The 22,271-nt window shown below is 43.6% G+C and overlaps 1 protein-coding gene across 7 annotated transcripts; it reads left to right on the forward strand.

Moving 5' to 3' along the window:
• The first annotated feature begins 624 nt into the window (after window positions 1-624).
• On the forward strand, window positions 625-21,637 carry NFYC (nuclear transcription factor Y subunit gamma). 7 transcript variants are annotated; one of them, XM_078874077.1, is made up of 9 exons: window positions 625-1,103; window positions 7,413-7,574; window positions 9,697-9,768; window positions 10,290-10,403; window positions 10,623-10,718; window positions 13,529-13,702; window positions 14,537-14,605; window positions 15,712-16,026; window positions 17,234-21,637. In XM_078874077.1, exons 2-9 carry the CDS (start codon window positions 7,422-7,424, stop codon window positions 17,339-17,341), a joined length of 1,101 nt encoding a protein of 366 aa, XP_078730203.1. In that variant the 5' UTR covers window positions 625-1,103; window positions 7,413-7,421; the 3' UTR covers window positions 17,342-21,637. The 7 variants fall into 7 exon arrangements, with proteins under 7 accessions (XP_078730203.1, XP_078730229.1, XP_078730239.1 ...); XM_078874103.1 differs by having other exon boundaries at window positions 626-1,103; window positions 7,413-7,556; XM_078874085.1 differs by lacking the exon at window positions 625-1,103 and adding an exon at window positions 4,825-5,120.
• Window positions 21,638-22,271: the final 634 nt, after the last annotated feature.

Here is a 22,271-nt window from a genome sequence, read left to right on the forward strand (position 1 = left end):
AAATAGCTTCATAGTTCATCGGATTCCTCCAGTATAAATAAATATTCTGATGATCCACTCTATCTCTCTACTTAGCCGGTCTGTTTATGCTTTACGAAGAAGGGCCACTGCCCGAAACGTCGCCTATTGCCTAACTGTTAACGCCACTTGTTATTGACGAATACGTTGAAGTTTTTTTTAGATAGGGGTAGGGTTAGTGTTCGTGCCCTTAGGGGTCATGTTTGGTGTGTTCCTTAACACTGACCCTCGACTACCCCCTCCCCCTCGGCCCCCGCCCCCCACCCCCGCCCCCCTCCCCCGCCCCCCTCCCCCGCCCCTCTCCCCCTCGGCCCCCTCCCGCGCCCCCCTCCCCCGTCCCCCTCCCCCTCGTCCCCCTCCCCCTCGTCCCCCGCCCCTTACCCCGCCCCTTACCCCCTCGTCCCCCACCCCCCTCTCCCCCGCCCCTCTGCACCTCTCCCCCCCGCCCCCTCCTCGCGCCGCGATCGCTTCCCCGGTTGTTGCTGTGCGGGGCGGAGCACGCTCCAATGCGGACTATGATATTCAATTACAATGCGTTGCTTATCGGTGATGGGAAATATAAAGGCGACATCGGCCAATCAGAGGGCGCAGTCCGCCATCTTGGCTCTCGTCGTGCCGCGGTTAATATAAATTGCGGAAAATAAAGAGGAGTCTACGATTAAATCTCCGCCGTAAAAGGGTCGCAGTGTCTCGGGAAAAAATCCGTCGGATAGAGTAAAAATCAATAAGAAATATCAGCCGATCGACTGGCGTGTGCGACGTTTCGTTAAAAATCCAAATAACGCAAAGTAGTTTAATTTGAGGTATTATTGTTTAGCGCGCGGATTGGTCGGCGTCGTCTAATGGCGACGCGTCTCTCGGCTCCGTTCAAACTCTCCCCGCCTTGCCCACCACCACAAGCAACTTTTACCTCCTTTTTAACCAATTCCGTTCGACTTCGCCTCTAATTTGACAACTGGCGCTTCACATTTCTTTAAAATCGAGGGATTTAAACGCGTTCGGACCGAAATTTGTGCGCGCACTATCCCGTTTGCGTTGGCCTGGGGCCGCGTAGGAACACCGCGGTCTGCGACCCGAGTACTCAGGTCAGAAGCACCCCGAGTTAAGTTCTCTCACTAAGAATTGCGTTTATATACATGTTTATTTACATTCGTCGGCTTTATATGAAACGTAACATTGCTGATGAAAGTGTGGTTCGCACGCACGCGGCTAGTGCACCGTGGCTGATGCTTTGTAACCCGGCGTTTGTTTGTTTGTTCTGCGGGAAATGTTTAAAGTTACAATCTATTTGTTATAATTATTATCGCCGCCGTGTCTTTGTACGTACGTGTATAGTTTACCGACCTTGAGCACGCTTTGACTACGCGGTACTTTACGCCGGTAAATGCTGCTTTAGTGTCCTGTTGATGATGGGGAGGTTTGTGGAGGTTCCAGGCCACGCCACTGATGATAGCCGTGGCTGGGATACGATGCTTTGATAACACATTTAGACAACTATCACCCTGTATTGTACACACACATACACAAGTGTTGTGACACAAGTGTTGTGTTTGCGGTGTACGGCGCGCAGATCTTATGGGGGTGGTTCCTTCAGTCTGTGGCACGTGCTCATCCAACACTGTCATCTTAGACGACTTACCGGGGAAGATGGTAGAGATTAAATGAATTCATACTCGTAGGTTTTTTCGGTAAAGTCACGTAAGTAAAAAATAAAATCATATAAATAAATAACAATAAATGAAAATAAATCGATTAAATCACGACTCAAGTCACCGTCTTCAGGTGGGACCGGCACAGCTGAATTCACCTACGTGACTTTACCGATTAAACCTAAGAGTGTGAATCCTTGCAGTCACGAAAGCTTCAAATCTAGAGATGAAATGAATTCGTTTGCAGATTGCTTGTGAGGTTTAATGACGGCCACACGATCGTGATGTGGCTTTGCGTGGCGGGCGAGGGGACGAGGCCTTTATCCAGCAGTGGATTGGCCATGGCTGGTGATTTGTCATCTGATGTGTACTTGTTCTGGCCGTGAGAACGTGGAATTTCCACGGGAGGCGTCGATCTGATGAGTACCGTGGCCCGATTGCGCGGGAAACCACTTGGGCCGTACAGTGCAGTATTGCGTAACGCAAGTCCTCTGTGCCATGTGTATTGTAGTTGATGATTTCAAAGGTTATAACCAACACTGACCAGCGTGGTGAAGTATGGTCGAACAAACTACCACCACCCAGAATGGAGTGATTTCATCCAGAAGTGGCTTTGCAAAGGGGTTGTAAATTATTGTTTAGGTACAACATGTACACAGGCATTGTATTTAATGTCTTTCACGTCGCTTTTGGGTGCACAAGCACACACGTATGTAGCCATGGAAATGTACTGTGCATTTATTAATCCACTGTTAGATGAATCCCTCCCCATTCCGTGTCAGACGTGGGTTTTTTTTTCAATATAATTTCACCACACTGAGTCGGTGTGGGTTGGTGAAGAGGAAACCCAATAACCGGTGTAGATATCGCCCCTGATGTGAGCCGTGGCCGGGAATAGCGGAGTGCGTTAACCACCCGATAAACACTATAGATGATGCGGTTGTACACAATTTACGGATGGCAACACACGTACTTGTACTGGGAAATGTTAAGGAAGGAGAGTGCAGATTTTTTTTTATTTGGGAGAGATCGGGTCCCAAAAAATGCAAATCGTCAGTTTTCTTAATTGCGATCTCAAACTGTTGTCATACGTACGTACTCCTTGGTTCTTTCGGTAAAGTCACGTAGGTAAAAAATAAAATAAAAATAAGAGAAAAATAGAATGAAAAAATAAATAAAAGTGAATTCAATCACGACGTTTCGATTGCAACATAAGCAATCATCATCAGGTGTGAAATCGCAGCTAGAAATGTTTACTCAAGTGGGAGAAATTACTTTAACGAAAGAACCAAATAGATGCTTGCAGTCACGAAATCTTTAAATCTAGAATGTTGTCATACAGCCATTGTGTACGTTGGCTCGATAGAAGGGCAATTTCCCCTAACGTCAAACTATTATTGTAGTTGCAAGATAGTTGCGGCGTTAATGTTTTTTGTGATAAGTTAATGTTTGCTTATCTGTCACTGGCGGTCCAATGCCCTAATGTTTTGTCCTCTAGGTAAGTTTAATATATATTGAGACATACTGTTTAAACGTATGGGAATATCTATTCGGTACACGTGTGTAGTTTACGTGTTCTCTATGTAAAATATCTGCACGTTTATATCTGCATTCACGAATACTGTATTAAACTGATTTATGTGCATCCCGAATATGCGTGGCACCCATCCACACCTGTATATATATCTACACTTGAGATAATGTGAATATACTACCCATTGTACTCACACATTTATACACCATCGAGTATTGTGTATGTACAAGATTGAACATAGATGTACACATACATTACACGCAAATTGCGGTGTGCGTCCTTGAATATTACAGTACACGCCCAGGTGTAAGCCTCCTTCGGTGTGTACTCAACACGGCTGTTTACATTCAACATTATTTCAACATGGGTGTGAACCCAGGGTTAATAGAAACATCTTATTTCGGACCCAGATCCGCCTTTTATTCAATAGGAAACTTGCCCTAGCAGTTAGTACTGTCTTGTAACAATAATAGTGCATTGTGTCAATGAAGTGCCGTCCGACCCGACTTCCCACACGTTTGTTGGGTTAGAGGGTGGAGACGGCCTTTTTGGTAAGTAGCCTTAAGGAATCCTTAACAACCCCCCCCCTTCTCCATTGTAGAAACCACTCCACGCTTTATCGCAATGAGTAAGCTGGTCAATGAGACCCAAACGTAAGCCGTGCATCTTGACACCGATGCAGTTCAGAGTTTGCCTTTGGCCATGTGCTCGCTGACAACACGCACACAGCCAGGAGTCGACTAAGCGTGATACTGTTTAGCAGTAATACAACACTGCGTGGACTATAATACTGTGGACAATGGCATTGTTATCTTAATATTGTACTGTGCGTATACACTTTGAGGTATAAATAGGATTAGGGATAAGGAGCTATGTGCTTAGTACAGTGAACATGAATATGAAAAAAGGAAATGAGCAGCAGGGGTGAGGGGGGAAATAATTATTGTTATGCAATGAAGACAATGGGTGAGCAGTTTTGTGAATGAGACTGCCCATGCTGAGTTTCCAAACTCTCCGAGTTTTTGTGCGTCAGTATTTAAGCTAAGATGTACCAGTGGCCGAGTGTTAAACATCAAAAAGTCATTTCAGAGATGGACAACCTTTTGTAAGTCACTGACATTGGTGGTGGCGTCTCTCCCACTTTTAGATTGACTCCAGCCAAATTCTAGTTGTTTGACTGGTTCGTCACAGATCTGGTGTTCCTATGTTATCAGCCTCTGCCGGTGGCTATGTTAAAGGCACAGTCATTGTTGGCCTACCGAATGCCTTGGTCATTGTCTTATTTTGGTATGGATGACCCAATGTATGTGTAACATCAAGTGTTGTTGGTGTGCCAAAACATATACAGCATTGGCACGTGCGACAACACCATTTGGTTTTGCTTTGGTTGATCGTGTTGGTCTGCCTTACATCGTGTGCGTTCGTGTGCTTGATGCCGTGTACGTGACTATGTCTTGCTTGAAGTGCTTGTGAACAGCGAGTATGTGGTTGGATAGCACCGGCGTGCGTGTGATAAGTCGTGTGACCAGTGCGTGCTGTGTGTATGTATCCACGTAGAGTGCGCACACACACACACAGAAGCCTGCCTGTATTTTCATTGGCTGCCCAGCTTATCCCTGCCGTAACTGGACGCTAGAATAAGGTCAAACCAAAGGCAAGGCAGGCACACACACAAAAAAAAACTCGGAATTAATATGGCGGGGGGCTGTACTGGGTTGGGCTTTGGCTGGGTTTGTGGGATGGGGGCGGTGTTATTCGACGTAATAAAATAAAGAATCAAATGGAAACCTCCTCCCCCTTCCCGGCACCGCATGGCACTAGCATCAGTGGGCAAGGGGACGGTGCAAGGGGGAGACCTCAGCCACAGCGGCGGTGTTTTGGGGGGAGAACCATGGCTTTAGGGGAGCGGCTTTTTGGCGGTGAGTGCGGTGGGTGGATCGGTGCCTCTCTCTCTCTGGGCCGCGGGGTTTGTCGGTCGGCGGGGGTCCTGCGTTGTGCGCTGCAGCTTTTTATCACACGGTGTGTTTGTGCGCTCGAATATTGTACGTGCATTGATTTTTAGTACTAATGTCCGTTACGATCATGTGCTGTTGGAATACGTGGATTGCTCGTGCCACGGTATGTGTGTGCGCATGTTTGACCTGGGATGCAGTACAGATGCAGTTATTTTATATTTGCCTTGGATCTTTTCTTTAAAAGGAGGTAGCTTTCGTGCTTCCCCCCCCCCTATTTAAATTGTACAGCACTCCTTTTATGTACATATTTTATATTCATGAGCATTGTGTTTTTGTGTATTCATTTATAAGCTTTATTCAGAGTGAGTTGACGATCCACTCGCTCCACTAACTAGCAAGAAGGCGGATATTGTCGTACAATGAACCAAGGACACCACACGACAGACACGATTTTGTTAGCGTAAGAGACGGCGGTGCAAACGTTTGTATAACAGCGTCGACGGTGGCGTGTGTTGGTGGGTTTTTTTTGTATCTTTTTACACCCTTGTTTCTACGAAACGTTCTTTTTGACCAAAAAAAAACACCGCAGCGGTAAATGTGTGTAGCAGGAACGAGTGCTGGAAACGAGGAAGAGCGGGGCAGGATGCGGTGTTGGTGAGCGGTGGCCGGGGCCGTGGGGCGAGCTGGTTGTGGGGGGGGGCATCTCTCCTACTGTATGTGTCGTTTATTTTTTACGCCGTGTCCACTGAAGGTCACACACACACATGCGCGGCTAGTGGTGGTCGCAAGAACTTAGCTGAGCCACTGGAACAAAAAGAAACAGCTGACGGGCCAAAAAAATGCGTTACATGGTTCAGATTCTAGTCGAGGGGGGGGGGTGGGGGGCTAGTTTTTAGGAAGAGACGGTGAAGAATATGGTTAGGCCACCCATATATTGTGTCTGCGATAGATTTTGTCTTTGCAGTGGTTGAAGAGGTATCGGTCTTATTTGTAGTACTGAGAAAAAATGCAGCTTATACCTAAAAAATTGTAAATTCTGTAGCATTGCTTTTTGGAAAGCATAAATGGCAAAGACTGGTGGATTATTAACGGGGGGGGGGGGCGGTTAGGCGGCACGATTGGTGTGTTTGAAGGGGGGGGGGCCCACTTTGCGAGTCACGCACACTTGTGTTGTGGGATGTTTAGTGTTCTGTGGCACAGGCTTGGCAACGCGCTGGTTCTGTAGACACTCGGTCACAATTTAGCATTTTTAAGCCGAGCACTGCTCCATTGCACTTTAAACCGCTACTAACCACCAGCATTAAAACAGCGGAGGGTCACATAAAATTATCCTGGCGTTTTGTGGTCGATTTGTTCAAGGTGATTGTATGGGTTGAGTCCCTGCCAAGGTATTTGCCCTTCTACCCTCATAGTTTAATGGACAGATTCACCTTGGACTGGGTTTTTTTTTCCATTTACTGTACACGTATATGAGAAGCAAAGTCAATGGTGGCATGCGTGTATTCCGCCAAAAGGCTGTTGGAAGCATCGCCTAATAGGTTTGAGTCTGCAAGTGTCACCTTCAAAATTAATAAACCGTATCAACAAGGCAAGGCACCGTGTATAGTATTTCGTACCTGCCACTGCAAGCGATGCATTAATACACAGAGTGAACTTGGCCTGCGTCCTTGAATATGCACATGCGTTGCTTGTGATTTTTAGTTTTCGTGAGATTAAAGTTTTTAGTGGACGAATCTGTGTGCTTTTTTTCCTATTTCTCTGAGCCATGTTCCTAACGAAGTGCACTATTGTGCGATATGGTACTGTGACGCAAGTATGCAGTTTTTCCGGTTGGGTTGGAGGTGACGGGGTGAACCTTACCTGTATTTTCTTGTTTCGGCTAACGGTTGCTTCACATATTTTAAAACAAAATACGGGTACTTCGCCATCTTTACTCACCGCGATCGTTTCTGCGGAAAATTCCAAGGTCAATGCAAGTAAAGGCAGCAAGCGGAGGGGATCGGTTTTGGTGAATTCACATTAAGTTATCGGAGCCAGAGGCTCCTGAACTGTGATTTAGCGGTTTTTGTTTCTGTAAATGAATGTCACACCCGACGAAGCCCCCCCCCCCCCCCATCTGAAGAAAATAATTACTGTGTGGCAGCTCGGTTCGCTTCCCCCCCATTCGTATTTTTTATTCAAATGTTGTGTTGTTTTTCATCAGCTTATGACAATGGCCTTGGTTTGTGTGTACGTGTGTGTGTGTGTGCGCCTCAGTGAGGCGAGATGTCCAATTCGTCGGACGCGGCGTACAGCCCCGGAGGAGGGCAGGTCGGCGGCGGAGGCAGCGGCACCGACGCCCACCTCCTCCTGCAGAACTTCTGGCCGCGCGTCATGGAAGAGATCCGAACCATGAACACTGTGAGCCGCGCCAAAGAGGTGGAATTGTTGAGATTGCGATGACATCCACCACAAACTAGATTTCGGCACCGACCTCCTACGGACCCCCCCGCTTGGCTGCGGCCATGAAACCATGGCACGTGTGTGGGAGGATTAAGGAAGATGCAACTCTAATGACAAAAAGATCGTTTATCTTGTAGACGGGAACTTTAGCTGCATGTTCCAAGCTGTTCCGACATGGGTTTGAAGCATTGTTTGCGAGTTAAAAATTGTTGAAAATGACAGTTTTCACTGCAGTGATAAAATACATGGGAGTGATACTAATGTGGTGTTAACAGCACACTCCTGACAGTCCCTAAATCAAGTCGTATTTCTCCATGGTTTTTAAACTTTTGCCAGACAGTGTGGGACATTGCAGCCATGGTGCTGCTACAATATGAGAGCTGTTTGTTTTTTAAGTTGCTTTTATTAAGATCCCGGTTTGCGTTGATATTGTGTACACGTTGTGAATGTTGTCAGATGGTTATCCCACAAACTCCCAACAGACTTTCAGAAAAGTAATCTTGCTTACCCTTTGCAATGCATATGCTTTTAATGGAATTGAAGAGACTAATGATAGGTACTTACTCCTTAATGCCATCTTGATTACGTTCATCTTCACCGACATTTGAGTCCTAATTATGGATTTGCTGTTTTAATCTGGTGTGTAAAATACTACGAGTGTCTATTTCTGTAAAGTTACGTCGGCCATAGAGATTCAGTCGGCAGATACAGAAGTATGTTTTGCCATACTTCCAGTTTCTCTAAGAAACATATTTCTTGGGAAATTATTATTTTCAGAAAGCATTCCAGCCTCTTACTTTGGACTGCAGATGTATTGTGAAGGTAAACACTCGAGTGTTATGTTTTTAACTGAAACAGAAATTTCATTGCTTGTACATGAAATGCTACATTTCGAAGGTCTGTTAAAATGACCGTTTCCCATGTCATAATTATTTACAATTTGCTCAACTAACCGTATTAGAAATAAGATCAAAGGTAACATGGCTAATGTGCCAATAAATGTTTCTTCTGGTACATTGCGTTCTCACCAGATGGTGGTAGTGAACTGTAAAGAAGACCCCTCCACAGAAAAATTCTCGGCTTATCGCATAAACTGCAGTGGCAAGTTAATAGTTTTTTTTTAAACAAACCAAATGTGCTGTTTGCTTCCAGGAAGCTGATAGTGCAGTAATGGGCTGCTGTTTTGATGATACTAACAAGAAATGGTTTTGCCTTTGAGCTTCGTGGGCCACCGTAGCTTGTCGGCACTGACTTCCTGTGCCTGCACCACTTCACTCTAATTAATATTCATGAGTGACGTGCCTGCCTTCATATTCATGAGGTTAAAAGGTCAGTGGCACAGCATCGTGGAAACATGTCCACATACGTAGTTCACATAAAGGAAAAGTGGAGCCCACCAAAGTTTTAACATGTTACATTTATATTGCTATGCCTTTTTGAATCATTGTTTGAATTTTTAGACATACATTTTAATGTTTTTGTAATTTTGGGTCTTAGGGAAATAGAACTTAGGCTCATTGTCGCTCCATGTTTATATTCATTATTTGTATATTTGACTGTTTTGCAGAAGAAGGCAAAACAACGGACATCTTGTGCATTTTATAAATTGATTTCCTGCTTAAATGAGCCTGACAGCCGTGAACCACTTGTGAAAATCCCCCATTGCTATGTCGGGGGCAAGTCCATCCATGGGACAACTGTTGACTTCCCACAGTGGTGCTTGTTTTATCGACCCCCTCCCAATAGGGTGATGAGCTCGGTCAACCCCCAACCAGGAATGCAGTAACCCAGCATTATGTATAATTTCTCCACATTGCCATGCATGCCAATGCTATTCCCCATTGATAGTCTTAATTGACAGATCTAGTGCACTTTCACGATCGTTATGTGTGTGTGTGGGGCTGTTAGCCCTGCTGTGGAACCCCATGTTACGTGACCTGGGGTGACTGTCGCTTCGCGTGGATCCTCGTGTTCCCGGGGCTCGCTCATTCCACCCTGGAAGTTACATGCACGCTATAATATTGTTCCCGAAATGGGCACAAAAATACATGGGGAAACGCTGCTGAATTTACTGATTTTAGGTACCGATGTTTTGCAGAATGATTTCAAGATCCAGGAGCTGCCATTGGCACGAATTAAGAAAATAATGAAAATGGATGAAGATGTGAAGGTGAGTGCCGATCACAAGTTTGACTGGAGTCCAGCATAAATATGTATCTCAATTCTGGATGTAATTACCAGTGAAATGTCGTACTCAAATTGTAAATGTTGTGGATTTATTCTCCAACACACCAGTGGGCTGAAGTGGTTAACTAATTGGCACGTTTAGTTTGTGACAAACCTTACTAATTGACTGTGTTGGTGATGGTGGGTTAATGACATTTATATTTATACGATCTAACCCATAAACATCTTTATGATAATATTGGTGGCGAAAGGCTTACGTGCTGAACTAATATATCGGTGTTGGATGGATACATTTTTTCCCCAATCTGCCATGACCTACACAATTTTATAGTCAATAAACTCCTGAACAAATGGGTTACTAATTCACATGCAAAATAAATTAATGGGTTCCATAAATGAGTAGCATAAGCCACACTTGACGTGAATTTAGCCACAGAACAAAGTGGCGTTTTTTACCTATGCAGTAGCAATGGCTCTCCGGACCCATGTGTGTGTGGTGCACAGATGATTAGCGCTGAGGCGCCGGTGCTGTTCGCCAAGGCGGCGCAAATATTTATCAGCGAGCTTTCCCTCCGCGCCTGGATCCACACGGAGGACAATAAGCGGCGGACCCTGCAGGTGAGATGCAATGGGGGGGGGAGGGCCTTTGGCAACGATTTCTTATTTTGGTATCCCACCTTTGTGTGACCAATGACTTTAATTGTGATTATTAATTCCGCATCTTTTGTATTCTGTTTTTGGAGCTTCCCTCGTAAACGGTTAAACAAACTTTTATTCACGTCTCTATAAGCTGGCCTGCTGTTGAATAATTCCATTTTGTTGTGTTGTGTTTCGCAGAGGAACGACATTGCCATGGCAATAAGCAAGTTTGATCAGTTTGACTTTCTCATTGACATTGTGCCTCGAGACGAGTTGAAGCCGGCCAAGAGACAGGTAATGCAACGGAAGCACACCGCCTAATTAAATTCGCATCCTCTGATGTGTGCCCCAACACTAATTGTGTCCCGCTGAGTCGATCAGACAATGGAAACAATGTGAGTCGTTGCATCCCACACAGTAGACCTTTCAGTCCATTAAGGACTTGCTTGTCATGGTGCGTACAAGTGCTTGTTTTTCAGCACAGAGTAATAATAACCGACTAGTTCCTGAGCATAAACACCACTGGTTCACATTTGAGTGGCAATTTGCTGCATTGCTTGTATGCAAAAATTCTCAGAAAACCGTAGCAAAATGGTTTGAATGGTTTTAGGTTTACCCTTGATTTACAGGTGCCGATGAAGCTCCCATTTTTGGTAGTGCGAGGGTGATGTAAACATCTCAACTGGAAGCTGTGACGTAGGTAAAGGCTTTCAGTTAGGTGTTCACGTCAGCACGCTACCCAGCTGCAGCTACTGCCACTCGCTCTCCGTAGTCCAGCAACCAAACAAATGTGTGCGAGGGTTTTTTTTGTCGTCTTTTGTGTCAGGTCCCTTTTGCGTATTTTCTTTTCCATCGCCAAACAGCTGTTCAAAATCGCGTAAAGGTGTATGAGGGCGTGTGTTGGGGGTTTTCTTTTTATGTATAAACGGTGCAAAAGGTGAAACTTTGACCCCTGTTTTATTGCCAATGATGAGTAATTTCAAATGATTTTTGCGAACAGATTAGTTGGAAAGGAAAGTAAACACGATATTTTTGCCCCGTGCAATTAATGGCAACATGACATTCAGTTTATTGAATTGGTGTCTCGGACACTTAAATCTTGCAATCACTGCAGACTCTGCAGTAGGAGTCTATATTAAGGATCGCCAAACAAATAATGTTCTAATTATCCAAGCAGGCAATTGTATTATCAATATTAATATCGTATAAACTTGGGTTTCCAGGGGAAGGCCAACCAACTATGAAATTTACGAGGCATGGTTTAATAAATAAAAACATTGTCATTTAATTATCCAGAGCCTCGATGAAACTACTATTTCAGGAGGGCTCCTTAAGTGTGATAATGCCACTTATTGCCAAAAGCACTCTGTGTGATTATGTAACCATAAGTAATTTGTGTGCATCTAGAATGTATACAGTACACACCGACGTTGGACAAGAACTGGCAGTGTGTACATCTGTAAACATCCTCGACTGGAAGCCCGTGCTTTAACAAGTGCTTTTAGTCGGATGTTTGCGTCTGTCTCCTGCTCCTGTGCTTCACTCAACGTGTCCTCGGCTCATTACCACGTGAAACAATGGAGAACACAGCCCTAACCCTAATCAATGACACTGGACTCTGGGTTACATTCTTGGTCTCTTGTGTGAGAAAGCTGAAAGCAGAGAATACATGGCTAAACAATTTGGGGGCTTTGGATTGTAACCTTACGTGCGAAGACATCCCGAGTTTCAGGTGGTGTAAACATCCTTCACTCTCAGCTGTGAGACGGAAGCACACTGAGAGGGGGGGTGTTGACACCAGCTGGCTCGGACATACCTCCTCCGATCCCAGCTCCCCCATGTTGGTTCCCCCCCCCCCCCCCCCCCCCATTTGAATTCTTTGAGCTGTCTGCATAAAATTGTCCCCATTTTTAAATCCTTTATATTAAATTCACTTGCTTGCGTGCTTCTTAGGACTGTGCAAATCTTTCGGTCGTTTTTTAACCCACTTCCCGTGATCCAATCGAGCTGACATTTTGCACACAGGCTCGTTGTGCGTGACAAATAATTTTCGTGAAAAAAAATTTTCCCAAATTTTACACTGTTTAGGGAAATTTTTTTAAATATTTAATTACCAATTGCTTAATTGTGGCAGACAATCATCTGACCCATAGGTGGCAGCCATCTCAAGCCAGAGGACGAGAGGACTCTAGCCGCCACGCATATAAAGGATTTATAGTGAAAAACGTTTTTACGGGTTAATTTTTTGCCTATTAAAATGCGTCTCCATGGTCGGCGGTAACACGTGAAGTTGCTTTTAGGAGTGGACGTGTTGCCGACCTTCGTGCGAATTTGAAAAGTTGTACACAAATTACAAAGTTTATTTCATGGAGTCTTTGCTCTGATGGCTTTTTTTAAATAACTAGGATTCAAATTTGTATACACCTTCAGTGGTAATGCATTTTTGTATCTTCACATTTGTTTCCCCCCTCCCCCCCATAGTAAGTTTACGTACACGATGTTTCTGGGAAGGATTAATGAGTGGTGAAAAGTTTTTGCTGCCAGATATCCTTAAACGTTTCAACATACCCTTTTGAGTTATGTTACGCAGTTGCAGACGCCACTCCTTGTCGCGAGACGAACCACTGAAATTTAGAACAGAGTAAAAAAAAAACTAAATAAAGACGGATTTTTTTTCTAATTATCTTTCACCTGGATAATCCATTGTAGATGTAAGATTTTTTTGCTATGGTGTTTTATAGTAAAGCTGTTGCTCGATAGGTTCCCCTTTACTGCTAGGCTGCAAACAAATGCTGTTGTATATCAGCAATCGCAGTCTCATCAGGTGAAGTGTGTTTTTGACTGTTTATTATCTTCTATTTTGATAGTCAAAAGGAAAAATATTAAGCAAGGTGTTTTACTGTGTATCTTTTGGTACGTGTGTGTGTTTTTGTGCCCGTTTTATGTCCAAATGTGTCATCTACATATCGTGTGGTGGGGTTATGTGACGTGTGGTATGTGCATGCTGTGTCTCTGGCGTGTCCATGGCGTGCGTGTGCACGTGTCCGTGGCTTTGTGTGTTTTCGGTGCGTGCGTGGTGTCTGCACATCCCGTGCTCTGCTAAGGAGGAGGTGAGGCAAGCGGTGATGGCGCCCGAGCAGGTGCAGTACTACTTCACGCTGGCGCAGCAGCCCACTGCCGGGCAGCAGGGGGCGCAGCAGGGAGGGCAGCAACAGACGGCAGGGGGTCAGCAAGCCATACAACCTAACATCATCATCGCACAGCAGCCCCAGGGACAGGTAATGGTCACTTGGGTGGCATGGTGTCTTTTACGGCTTGATTTTTTTTTTTAAAGAGTTTCAAAATGAGCACTTACATTTTCTTTAATCGTTAATTGAGTAAATTAGAGTGTCTATGCGAACTGTTACATTTACACACAGTTCACTTACGTACAGGTAATTGGAATGAAAATCTTTATTTAATGAAAAGGTGTACATGAAAATATTGAGTTTATTTCTAATCGATGAGCACTGCTGTTTTCATTCTAAGTGCATATGTTGACTTGTGTGTTAAGACTCGATTTCAAATTCATGTGTTGTACATAAACGGCTGTTGCTGTGCAATCTAGGTTGTGCTTCCTGGACTGTCCGACATTAGTTTGAAGTTTATCAAGTTGAGACTTAAATTTGCTTACAGCTGCTCTCATGATGTAATTTTCTTTAAAACACAACAACAACACTGCAAGTTTAATATGTTCTGTACATGTCAGGAGAGTGCCTGAAAATGACAAGTATTTTTTTATGATTCAAACTTGTCTGCCTGGGACATAGAGCACGGTGACTTATTTGCAAGATAAGAATTACTTATTTGGTTGATGGTTACATTTTTACTGTAAATGTCGCTTTTGGAGGGTGCGGGGGTGAGCATTGTGCAGTGGTTAGCGCACTGCGCTATGAACCCCGGCTACCAGAGTTTGAATTGGTCGTGGGCCCTCCCTTCACCAACCCACACTAACGAGTGTGGTGAAGTATGGTCAAACAACCCCCATGGCCGACAACGGTGTGGGGCGGTCTTCATCCAGCAATGGATTGACAAAAGACTACATAATGTTTGATGGTTGGTGTTTGGTGTAGGTTGTTCAAGGCGGTGCGCAGCTGCAGTCAATCCAGGCGGTTACACAGGCACAGGCTGCCACCATCAGCGTAAGTTACGTCTTCAAAAGAATTCCATGAATGTGTACTCCATGCAGAAGTGCGGTTACATTTCAGCTTCCATTAACGGTCGTTTATCAAATCGAAACGAATGTGAACAAGGGGAGACATGCTTCCCTGAGTAAACGGTGTTGTTTTTCACGCAACATTTAAGCTGATGGCAACAATGTGGTACTTTTACACACGTGAAGATAATTGACGTGGAACTTGATTACTCGTGTAAATTGAGTAGAATGCAAAACGGTAATGGTTTGAGTTTTTATTTGTTGAACCAGGTGAGAACTCGAGAGACCAGGATGGTCTCATTCGCTAAAATTATTTGGTTTACCACAATGATAAAAAAGCAATCTAATAAAGTACTGGAATCAAGCGAATAGAAATCGGTGCAAACACAAACAAATGTAAATTAGCAAAAACAACCACATTACAAAATAAGAAACTTCTCACGAATGTCATTCATCCCTAATTGGTTAGACGAAGTAGGGGATTTCCTTCCTGGTTGTATTTTATCTCTCGCACTACTTGAACCATCGTTAAATACCTAGGGACCATGTGCCTGACCCACCCTTTTCCGCATTAAAACATATAACTGTGGGTTTGGTCAATGTAGTGGTAATGCCAACCCCACGCAGTTTTACCAACTTCTTAAATCCTTACCCATATGGCACTGTAATACAACTGGCCCCTTGCCATCCATGTAAATAAAAATAAAACCGAATAATTATTGTACACATACCCAGACTGTGTGATCCCGAGTTCATCATAGTATCAAATTAAATACACATTTTTGTCATCATTATAAACAGCACATACAATATGTTTGTAAATTAGACAATCTTGTCACGTGGTATAAAGGGTTAATGCCAATAATTTTGGCATAACTGTTGTGGCCTTACCCAAAAACAAAAAGAAAATAAGAAAGGTCTACAAATCTTGTCGCACACCTACTGGAGTATAAGTCGCACCTCAACTTTTTCTTTAAAATACAGTGAACAAAGTGAACCTTTATAATATATCTTATTCCAAGACAACAGCCACTCGTCGAGTCTACTGCAAAGATGGACTCCAACTTTTGTCCCCGTCACTCCAACTTGCAGAGCACTCCGGTGACGGTGCAAGTTGCAGACGGTCAGCAGCTTCAGATCGTCTCATCGCACCAGGGTCAAGTGGGCACCGGCGGGCAGGTTCAAACAGGCACCGTGTGCCAAGCTGGCACCACCACTACAGCCACGACTGGCCAGACCATGCAGGTCATGCAGCAGATCATCACCAACACCGGCGAGATCCAGCACATCCCCGTCCAGCTCAATACGGGCCAGCTGCAGTACATCCGCCTGGCACAGCCGATGAGTGGGGGCCAGATGGTGCAGGGACAGGTGCAGGCCATCACTACGCCCACAGGCCAACAGCAGGTGAGGTAGACGGAAAAATAACAACGGCCTGTGCTTTGGCTGCTTCATCGTGTTAAGGCTACCGTTATTAAGTAGTTGTTTTTGGTGGCTGAGTGGTGGCTATTGTTAGTGATTCATCCATTAAAATTGGTTAATGCTCGTGTGCATGAAGTCGTGCTTGTAAGAATTATTTATAGACATGAAAAATGTACATTTTTAGGCATGTGGCACAAAATGAGAGCTAGACACTACACACGAGATGGTACACGCAAGACGATAGGAATGAGACGGGACAGACAATGCAAACAAGATGGTACATATGAGATGGACATTGTCAATGAGATGGTACAAATAAAATGATTTTAAATAAATAATGACTCAATTAATTTCGTCAGAGGGAGGGTTACATTGCTTTTGGTTGCCATGTGACTGATATGTCATGAGGTGTGGGTAAGAGGCAATTGAGTCCTGTGAAGTAGTTTTGTGATTATCAGCTTGGAGGCAGTAGGCTTCGACTGGTGTGATGCACTTATTTATGTGAATCAGAATCTTTATTTAGGCTGGAGGAATCTGGTGAGCTATGAAGCTACTATTTTTGCACAAATGTCCAGTAAAGATGTGAGTGCCATGAAGAAATATTTTAACTTATCACAGTGAAATGGCACAATTGAAAAATATAATTTTACCAAAAAAAATGCATAACGTGGCCAAAAAGGAGCGAGCATTTGAATCCAAATTCCATTGTTTTTCTTGAAGCATACTGTTCTAAATAATAACGGGTCTAAGGACAATTGATACTATTTTATTTTCTCATGATGCCAGGATTAAGTTTATGCATGTTTTTATGCCAAGGGGTCATCATGAAGAATGTGATTGAAAGCCAACACAAGCTCATCATCGCTTGCCGTTTCCTAAAATCCAACTTCATTTCCTCAAACCCAACTTCATTTCCTCGTGGGAGATGCGCAGTATCGTGCAAGAGAATCGTTTGAAAGTTGTAGGCTGAACGGGGGTGCCCAGCCTAAGGCCATGAGACTTCCTACTGTAGTACAGTCAGAACAGATGAACCTTTAATGGGGCAGTGGCAGCCGCAACAGGGTAGTGGGACCACGGACAAGCCTAGCATCATTATCATAGGCAGATGAGCCTCCAATAATGACAAGTGAGCTTAATGATTTATTTTCATCCCCCCCTGCCCCCCCGCCTTGTGCTTGCTGTGTGTCCACAGCTATACCAGATCCAGCAGGTGATCCTCCCATCAGGACCGGAGCAGCAGGTGTTCATCCAGCAGGCTGGCGAGACGCAGCAGGTCGCTGTAGAGCAGGCGCCTCAGTGAGGGCAACTTGCCCGCTCCCCCAGGCTGACGGCCATGGGGCTGACAAGCGGCGGTTTGTAGCGGCAGTGAAAAATGGTGGCGACGCGAGGAGAGGCGCAGACGGGGATGAAGTTGTCCTTGCAGGGAGCGGCCCCCTTAATAGGGAGGCGTGAGCTGAGCGTTCATGCGCAGCATTCGTACCAAGCACAGCTGAGTGGTAAACTAACAGGCTCTACTGAAAGTTCTGCGATAAACACAAAAAAGAGAATTGCAAACAAAAAGTAAATAAATGGGTGTTGGGCAATGGTGTGTGTTGTTAGTGTCAGGGGTGTAGGGCGTGTGCCAAGGAATGGTTAGGGTTTACGGTAATGGAAAGTGTGTGTTTTTAGATTTGAAGCTTTCGTGACTGCAAGGATTCGTATTCTTAGGTTTTTTCGGTAAAGTCACGTAGGTAAAACATTAAAATTAATAAAAGTAAAATAAATCCAGAAGACGGAAGCTTGTGTTGCCTCCGAAACGTCGTGATTTTTATTTTATTTTACTTTTATTAATTTTAATGTTTTATCTACGTGACTTTACCGAAAAAACCTAAGAATATGGAAAGTGTGTGGTTGGTTATTGTGATCCACGATGAACAGTTTGGCCCACCCTAACCCGCATGAATAGGTATGGATTTGTTTACATTTTTGTTTGCTTTTCCATTTTGATGTTTACAGCGCACCAGAGTCGATCCTTGATATTATTCCTAGGGGCATGAGAACCAAACATCTTTTTTTTTTATATACGAGATAAGCTGATTAAACACGTCGTGGCAAGTGAATGAGGGTGGTGTTTTTATCATTAATTTCCAGTTTAATCCACAATGCGTTGACACCCTTATTTCATACGGTTCGCCAAGCATGGTGGGTGTTTCATGCGGCCATGATCACGGGTCCAGGCACACATCAGGGGTTTCAACCTTAATATATCTGTGTAGGGTGCTTCCAGAGCCTTCAATTTGGACCCGTTATGATAAAAAGCAGCAGAAGTTCTATATGGTGTCTGGTGCAACGCTTGTAAAAACGTTTTCAAATTATGGGTAAATATTAGCCACAATTCCAAAAGTGTTTCGCAATTATAATAGCCTCGGGTTCGGACTTTGCAGCATTGCTAACAGTAAGTAATACGTCTAGATTAGCACAGGTGAGATCAGCCTCTTCCGTGCGGGGTAGTTGTATTTTTCCAAAAGGGCACATAACGATATCTCCCTCGCAATGTGAGTTAAAATTGTTTAGCTCCTGGTGTTAAACCTCAATATACTTACTACATGACTTAGCTGCATACAAATATGACATTTTTGCTAACCCTGCTTCTTTGGGAACTTTTTGGAATTGTGCGGCAGTAAAGCTGGCGGAAAGCAGGAAAAGCTGCTTACAAGTTGGTTGTGCGCGCACCATTGTGATTTAATTATGGTCTAGCACTCTAGCCACTACGGCACAAAGGCTTCACCACATCGCCTTCACCGTCCTGTGACGTTTACAGTCTCGCTCCTGCTTAACTTTTTTGCTCCTGTTTACTGGTTGCTCTCTCAGACATGGTCCTTCATTTGGCTGCAATTCTGCCACCAGTCTCATTCTTCTGGTGTCATCATGTCTAGCTATGTGTCCTGCCCAAGCGAAACTTAACTGTTCTGAACAGGTCAATATGATTTCTCTAACTTGCATCTGTTCTCTGATCACGTGTTTCTCTGTCTGTTCTGTATTCTGAGTCCATCTATTATTTTTTATTACGATGCTTGTTTACCCAGGAATGCCTCAGTTATTCAGTTAATGCATTGCTTTACCAACGAGGTAGGTAATGATCTGATTTTTGTGAACAATTAAAAAATTTGGATCATGACATTATAGCATACTCTTCTTCAAATAAGGTCACGGGATCTTTCACATCGGTAATGAAACGGACGACGCATTTTATGGTTAATGCCCCGGCAGTATTCCCGGGGGTGGCTCGCTGGATTTGAACTGCAAATCTTTGCAACAAGTGGCAAACGCGCTTCCACTGAGCATTTTCCCATCGCCCATTGGTGACGGCAGGTAAATGCTCTGATAATTTTCTTGTTGGGGATGTTTGTGGTCTGGTGCTTTTCCATTATTCAATTTAATTTTCCAAAAGTACTCCATCTTGCTCAACTCTTTAGTCCATTATTTTCATTTCAGTCCTCCACTAATCGCCCTGGATACTTTGTTGTGATATCCAGCTGTCCCAACAATTCCTTTTGGTTCAGAAGACGTGGTGTATGTGACTTTTGTTTATTTTGAAAGCCTACGTGTTAATACTCTTTGGGTCTTTCGGTAAAGTCACGTAGATAGAAAAAATATAACAATCACGACGTTTCGATCACAACACAAGCAATCGTCTTCAGGTGAAAAACTATTATTATTTTATTATTTGCACGATGGGGTGGGTGGCCAGCACCACATCTGCATTTGTCTCCCCAGTACTGATGTTTACACACTGCACCAGTTACTCATTCGAGGCCAAGTCGACCAAAACGAGGCCCGAGACTGATTCCGATATTCGCCACTGATCTTGGTCATGAGCTGGAATCGAACTCTGGTCGTTGGGATTTTAGCGAGCGTGCTACTAACCTCGCCGCTCTACCTATATATAGACATGCTTTACTTCTTGTTGGTCTTTTGGGGCTTACTTGGTTTTAAGTGTAGGACATCAACGAATAAACAGTCACCGTCTTTATCACTATTCTGTTTATTGAATCCTGCAGTGATGTTTAGGTTCAAATTGTGGCAATGGGTCGGTCACATTACATTGCCTATGTGAGCGTGTTTACCAAACTTGGAGAAAAGTGTTTTTCTTCGTGTAATATTAAGTTGGTTTTAATGTTATCCTTATACAGACTAATAGAGGATTATTATTACACAACATCACGGGTTAACGTGACATTTGTAATGGATTAAATGATCGCCCCCATCTTTTTTACCCTCCGAATTCCCAGTGCTTTGGATCGGCCTTTGACTTTCAGTTTTTTTTGTATTTGTGTACCTGTCCGTGACCTGTGATATTTACTTTTGTGTTTTTGAAATATGTTTATCGGATAAAGAAGAAAAAGCGAAGTGTGTTTTTATTGTTATTATGACTCGCAATTCCCGGCGATGTTGTAGGGCCACCTGTGCACGTATTTAATATTAGGGTCATGCTTCTGAAGAAAGAGGGGCGGGGGGGGGGGACACTTCACATTGTACAAACAAAACAACACAAGTGTGAATTTTGTAAACGTTTCAGCCATATTAATACTTTTCATTGTACGTATTTCCAAATGTTTTCGATGCTATTAAGTGTTGGTTAAATAAAGTCAAGCTGTTTGTAAACAATCTCTGCACCTCATACATCGGCCTCAACCAACCAAGAAATCTGCTTTCGGGCAGATGCAACGTTGAAACTTTCTTTTGCCATTTTTTTGCACGTGGTCTTCGGCTTGAACTGCATGTCACTATATATCTCCCTGCAATTTAAATTCGTCTGGCAACGTTTGACTATGCTTATAAGTTATAGATTTGAAGCTTTCGTTACTGCAAGGATTCATATTCGTAGGTTTTTTTCGGTAAATTCACGTAGGTAAAAAATAAATAAAAGAAAAATCACGACGTTTCGGAGGCAACACAAGCTTCCGTCTTCAGGTGGAACCGTCACAGCACGATAGCTGTATCAAGTAAGAGAAATTCCAAGAAAACAGTCCTTGTATATATACTGGTTGAGGGTGGGAGGAGCCAATGTAGGCCCTGGATATTATTATTGTGAGGTTCGGTCTTTAATGGAGATGTCTCCCATTATGGGATTGATCTGAAATATCTTAAAACTGGGCTAAGACACGATGTCAGATCCGAAGGTTTGATCCAGAAGTGCATTGTTGGGAATGATGTCACGTATGACGAGTTGGTGCTTTTCCTGTTAAAAGTGTTGCCTGTTGGCACTGACGGTTTATTATTTATTTCAAAGTATCTGCAAAAAAAGATTTCCTTAAAATTCCGCAGGGTTTTTATCTGAGATGTGTACCCCCTCATCTTTACGCCATCCAACCTGATACTTGGGCAGGCCCATGTCCTTAAACGCATTGGTCAACCTCAAACTTTTCATGCCCCAAAAATGAAGGGTTTTTTTTATACGTCCCTGAAAGGTATAGGGACCTACCACTTGTGAATTAATATTGCACACCTTGGTTTGGGTCATGATTTTTTTAAATACCGTAGTTTAATCACAATTTCATTGGACATCATTTTAAGAATGGTAAGATTTCCAACTTTTAACAAATAAAGTTTTCACTTTTTTATACTGATGTGTCCTTCAGGTGCTCCGGTTTGGTGGTAAATGTGTGGAGTGTCAATGCGAGGACTTGACATATTCAGCGTTTTATGAACTTGTGTGAAGACTGGATCTGTTCCTGCGATGTGGTGTTCTTACATTTCCAGTTTCGAAGTTGCTGTTTGTTTGCGTAGTCTGGTTTGTCTGGTAATGGAAATGCCATCACTCTTGATTGTGTTGAAATTGTAATATCACAAGTAACATTTTAAATGTCCACTTTTTCTGGTTGGTGTTTCCATCCAGTCTCATTCCTTGCATCAGTGCTGAATGGTGTGGTGGGAGGGCATTGTATTTTTAGGTTCCACTCGACCATGTGCTACATTGACTTATTGATGAGATGGAATCCTGCGCACATGCATTGTATCGTCTAAGAATAGATTCACTAATCAACTTCTGGATACATTATATTCTGATTCATGGGTTCTCCTTTGCCAGTACCAAAATATGATAATAGGTTTTTCCCCTTTTTCTGGCAACAAAACAGGTGTTAAGAAATTTACCAAAGTGTGTTCTTTATATTTCACTCTTATCCTGATTGGGCTATCTTGCAACAACATCCAATTTAATCGCTCGCCGATCGGTGCAACCCTTTGTG

Source organism: Lampetra fluviatilis, chromosome 2 (genome assembly GCF_964198595.1).
Source record: "Lampetra fluviatilis chromosome 2, kcLamFluv1.1, whole genome shotgun sequence".
Taxonomy (NCBI): domain Eukaryota; kingdom Metazoa; phylum Chordata; class Hyperoartia; order Petromyzontiformes; family Petromyzontidae; genus Lampetra; species Lampetra fluviatilis.